The sequence below is a fragment of the Mustela nigripes genome, unplaced genomic scaffold (genome assembly GCF_022355385.1).
Source record: "Mustela nigripes isolate SB6536 unplaced genomic scaffold, MUSNIG.SB6536 HiC_scaffold_1722, whole genome shotgun sequence".
In the NCBI taxonomy this organism is placed as follows: Eukaryota; Metazoa; Chordata; class Mammalia; order Carnivora; family Mustelidae; genus Mustela; species Mustela nigripes.
Window position 1 is genome coordinate 1 of NW_026741129.1, and position 5,826 is coordinate 5,826.

At 38.2% G+C, this 5,826-nt stretch overlaps 1 gene segment (V, D, J or C); it reads right to left on the reverse strand.

The window, feature by feature from the left end:
- Window positions 1-2,039: 2,039 nt before the first annotated feature.
- On the reverse strand, window positions 2,040-2,618 carry LOC132008865 (T cell receptor alpha variable 13-1-like). The segment is given in 2 exon segments: window positions 2,040-2,361; window positions 2,525-2,618. Coding segments are annotated over 2 exon segments (366 nt in total).
- Between the last annotated feature and the right edge of the window lie 3,208 nt (window positions 2,619-5,826).

Consider the following 5,826-nt stretch of genomic DNA (forward strand, 5'->3'; position numbering starts at 1 on the left):
AGAGAATCGATTCCATTTACTATAGCACCAAGAACCATAAGATACCTGGGAATAAACCTAAACAAAGAGGAAAAGGATCTGTACTCAAGGAACTACAGAACACTCATGAAAGAAATTGAAGAAGACACAAAAAGATGGAAGACCATTCCATGCTCTTGGATCAAAAGAATAAACATTGTTAAAATGTCTATACTGCCTTGAGCACTCTATACTTTTAATGCTATTCTGATCAAAATTCCACCGGTATTCTTCAAAGAGCTGGAGCAAATAATCCTAAAATTTGTATGGAATCAGAAGAGACCCCGAATAGCTAAGGAAATGTTGAAAAACAGAAATAAAACTGGGGACATAACGTTACCTGATTTCAAGCTTTACTACAAAGCTGTGATCACCAAGACAGCATAGTACTGGCATAAAAACAGACACACAGACCAGTGGAAGAGTAGAAGGCCCAGATATGGACCCTCAACTCTATGGTCAAATAATCTTCGACAAAACAGGAAAAAATATACAGTGGAAAAAAGACAGTCTCTTCATAAATGGTGCTGGGAAAACTGGGCAGCTATATGTAGAAGAATGAAAATCGACCATTCTCTTACACCGTACACAAAGATCAACTCAAAATGGATAAAAGACCTTAATGTGAGACAGGAATCCATCAGAATCCTAGAGGAGAACATAGGCAGTAATCTCTTTGAATAATCTTCTAACAGCAGAGCATCATTAAGAAAGAGAGACATAAAAATGGAATGAAACAGTATGTTCTCAAACAATCAAATAATCACACACACACTTTAAGGATTTTTATTTTTCACAAATGAATTTATAAATATAATTCAAACAGAAAGCTTAAATTAAAATTATAAGTCAGTAACAGAATTATCTCTTCTTTCGTTCTTTAGCATCCTCAGATAACCAATTATGTGGGAAAGGTTGTGCTAGGCACTGCAAAGATAGCCCAGAATGAGATATAAAATTCTGTTTTCTAAATTCTATGAGAGAATTACTGCAACAGATAAGAACAGAATTTGTAAATGAGAATATTTTTCTGAGATTGATCTGAAGGTCACAATGTCAAATGACTCTCTTTCTTAATTTCCCTCAAACACACAAATAATACACACCATCCCTGAGCTCTTACGGAAATCTCATAACACAATTTCTGAACAGGAAAGTGATGAAGACACATGAAATGGCTGTGATATTTTGCCCCGAGTAGAGAAGAACAAAATGAAAATGCAACTGTAAAATAATTAAAATATCTCACAGATCTACTGTAAGACACAGATTAAATGAAAACAAAAAATAAAATTAAAACAAGGGAGATGATTGAGGTAATGACTTGATGAAGTGAGGAATACTCAAACCAAAACACATGAGGTGAAAAAAACCATGATCCTGATTATAATAAGAATTTTTGAGACTAAAAGGAATATTAGCAATATTACATGATTACAGAATTATGACATTTATATTTGCATCTTAAATCCTTCTATATTTAGCATGCAATGTCTTAGAATCAGAAAATCATAATCGCTCCTTATGGAACACAATATTTAAGTGATTGCCAATAATAAGAACTGTGAAACTGGTACTGATGAGTTATTTATAGGAGAGGAATCTCAAAAGCAAATGTAGAGTTCCTCAATGCCTGAATTTCAAAAATAAAATGTTATTAAATCCACAAGAATCCATTAAGCACTACCCATCCAACAAAGTGCTCTAACCCTTTTTGGGTTAACTCCATCATAATAGTTATATAATTTGTTTTAAATGTCTAAAATATTAGCTTCTGGGATAACTGGGTGATAGGCATTAAGGAGGGCATGTGATGTGATAAGAACTGGGTGTTGCATGCAACAGATGAATCACTGAACACCACACCTGAAACAAATAATGTCCTATATGACAGCTAACTGAATTTAAATTTTAGAAAATAATAAAACATTAGATTCCATGTACAGACAAACAATAGGACAAAGCCCATCCTTGAATGTCTATGTCAAAGGAGAGGGGGCTGCCCCAGTCCCAGGTTTGAGTGCAGGCATCAGGTGCCTGGGAAGCAATGTGTGCTTGCTGCACAGAAGTACACAGCTGAGTCTTCAGGCTGGGTGTCTCTGATGTGCAGGGAGAAATGTTTGGCCGTCCTATTCAGTGAAACTGTGAGTCTTTGGTCTTCTTTTGTGGCCATGTTTGAACGAATGTATATAAGGAACTGGAGACCTTTTCCAAGTTCTTGCTTATACCAAGGGAAATAGTCTGAACGACCACCTGAAAAACTGCAGTTGATAACAGAGCTGCTTCCCTCCTGGACACTCAGGGTAGAAGGATGCTGCTCCACATTCTCTCCCTGGCTGAACCCTATGCAGAAAGAAAAGGTCAAAGAAAGGAGGAGAGATTTCAGGTTATTGTACTTCAGAGTGCTTTTTTCCTACACCAGTGGAAGGAAACATAAATAAAGCCAGTCTTGAGTTCTGAAGAATATCCACTAATATACTTCGGTGCCCATAAACACTCAACTCACAGTTCAGCTGCAGCCACAAGAACATGATTAAAACTCCCATGGATGTCTTCATGGTTCCTGCCACTTAAACTCAGGTTCAGAATTGCAGCCTCCAGCCAGCTCAGCTCGTTTTCTTATCAAGCCATCCCTTCTTTCCTCTAACAGAGTAACTTCCCACATTGTCTACCAGCCAATAAGAAAAAGGCTCGGCTGCTACCATGATATAGTCCATCAGATGCACTAAGATGAACCCTCCACGCGTTCTTCATCAGCACAGGTGCACTGCCATCTTGTGGTCACAGCTCTACTGAGCTCGCTGGGAAAATGTTCTTCTCTTAGCCTGTGTCTCTGAGGGACTCACATGCATCAAGGCAACAATCGGTCAAGCAAATTATATCTTAGTTCAGCGATGAAGGGCACAGTAAGTTGTGGAGATCAAGCTTTACATGCCCGCACACTGCTGAGTCACTGTTAGTAAGTTGGAAAGAGGTAGATGCTATTGCTATTTATTCAGTGATGGTCCTGGTGTACATGTTTGAAATCAGGAAGAAATCATGATTTACTTCCTTTCTGTTCCACCAAATCTCCCATCCTCAATTGTCTATTACGGAGAAAACCCTTTTGTAAAAGGTAAATGTTACCAAAGATTACAGTAAGAGAGATCATTTGATATTTCAAATGCCTCTGATCTCAGCTCTGCTCCTCCTGGATGGTGTTGCCTGACCTTGTTTTTTCCAAAGGAATGACAGTACCAACAGTCAAAACGGGGACTATCCCTTCAGTTAAGATGACTATGACAAAAAGTAAATGACCAAATATAAATGATAAGGGAGCAGGGATAACTTCCATCTGTTACTACTTTTTCAACTATAGGAAACTCTTTGACCTAATATTGCACTAATTTGTAAAGAGAAATCTGACAGTAGATTTAGTAGAATCTCAGTAGAAATTCTGAGAAAATATCAAGCTGTAAACTCAGAAAATATAACCACATGTAAGTTTATCCTTGAGGTGATTTCCTTTTCTCAAATCAAAATACATGGCATGTCATCCAGTGTAATTACTGACTCACAGCCTAAGGAGAATTTCTGCTAAAGTATTAGCCATCCATCTTGTCATGCTTCCCACTTCGTGGTCAACACTGCTCCACATTCCATATATATTCCATTATATTTCTCCTAAACTCCACTACAGTGTTCTTGCCTCAGGACTCATTAATGAAATTCTCCAAACCTGTGAGTTTCCAGAATTATCTCTCTCTTCCAAAACCCCTTTCTCATTCGTATGAATTTCTTGGAATCTTTTGATGACCTCTGTGGGAAAAAATCCAAGAAACCATAAATATTGTGTGTGCTGGGGGATGGTACCAACAGGAAACTGGTCCTAAAGAACTGATCAAGAGAAATGGTCTCTGAGAAACCAAGACTACCTCATTTCCAAAAAATGGAATCCCCTTTCCTATGATTCCTACTCATGGAGCCTCTCAAATGACAAAAAATACAACTAATCTTCCTTCTACCTGCTCTACCCTGAAAGATTTAAAGACAGCTATCAGAACATCGACTCAATATATTAATATATTGTATATATGAAATGTGTTTTTATGTATGGAAAATTTCTTGGTTCTGAGAGTTTTCCATTCTTTCACCCATTCTCCATAAAGTAAGAATTCTCACACTTCTCTGGGTAAATTTCCCTCTTCTCCAACAGAGATTATTTAGTTCAATATTTGCACTCTTTAGGCATGACTATTAGAACTGAATGTAAAGGTCTGAATATGACCATTACTATAATAACACTTTTCCATTAATTATTGTACAGATAAGGCCATCTCTTGTGCAAAATTTCCAGCTCCTTGATTATTTCATAGACTCTTGTTTTAGTATGATCCTAGTGTTGGCCTAGAAAACCTTCATCTACCAGCTTCATGGACTGCCAGCTCTGCAAGTCTTCCAATTCCAGTGATCTTTTTTGCAGACAATGTGTGAGTATGCATATATACATGTGTATATATATATATATATATATATATATATATATATATATGTATATTTTTTTTTTAAAGGAAAGTCCTTAGAAATACATGTAGGTCTTCACATGGTGCCATCACCTTTGGCTTACTCTTATAAAAACAGTCGGTGATGCATGAGTTTGCTGGTAAAATCACAGTGGCTCAGCCTGAGTCTCCTTTCCTGCCCAAGGGCTCAGACATTTACACAAATTGGAACTCTCCATTCAGGGTTTCAAATTGGAACCACAACTTTCTCAGACCCAAATCACAAAGATAAATGCCTGGGATTTCATTAGACACCTTCTCTTTACTCAGCACGATGGTTCTATAAGAAGGAGGCAGGGGAATGAATGCTAAAGAGGAAATTAGGAAACCCAGTGTCTTTCTCCTCCAGCTCATTCACTACCTAATTTTTCCATACAGTCATCTTGGAAACAGTCAGGATGTGTGAAAAGAAGGTGGACTCAAGAATTTCTAAGGGCCCTTCTAGCTCTTAATTTCTTCTATGCTATAAAACGAAGCAAATCTTTATTGATGACTGATTGTATGCAATATGTACTGGTGTCAGATTGGGTGAAATTGCCTGCATCATGCAACCCCAGGACCATTTTCACAACCACTTGTGATCTAGTGGGTCTGAGGTTGATCCCAACCCACCCTGAGTCCTCTTCAGCAGAGTGAGATGAGATCCTATGTGGGTTTTCGTTTCTTCTCTGAGATTACTAATGTATCAAGGAGAAATAAATCCAAATTAACATGGAATAAAATGGGAATTTATTCACTGAGTGGAGTCCTTTACAGGCACTGAAATGAGGGTGCACTATGACCAACATGGGTAAGCAGGAAAATCTTCTGAAGTTTCAATTTCTTAAAAATATCTTTTACATATAACGTATGTACTGTATGAAAAAAGAAAGAATCTCTGCAGTTGAGACAACCTAGGGGAGGTGGATGAGCTGACTAATATAGAAAGCGAGATGCACTTTTAAAAACAGCCTAATTGCTTTATGGAGTCTGGCTTTCTCTTTGAATCCTTAGTTTGGAGTTTCAAAATTTCCAACCAGGGATGCCTCTACAATTTTTGAGATCATCTCAAAACGAAAACTTGGAACTAGATTCAAAAACCAGGTTAAGGGACGCCTGGGTGGCTCAGTTGGTTAAGCAGCTGCCTTCGGCTCAGGTCATGATCCCAGCGTCCTGGGATTGAGTCCCGCATCGGGCTCCTTGCTCCGCGGGGAGCCTGCTTCTCCCTCTGACTCGCCTTCCACTCTGTCTGCCTGTGCTCGCTCTTGCTTGCTCTCTCTCTGACAAA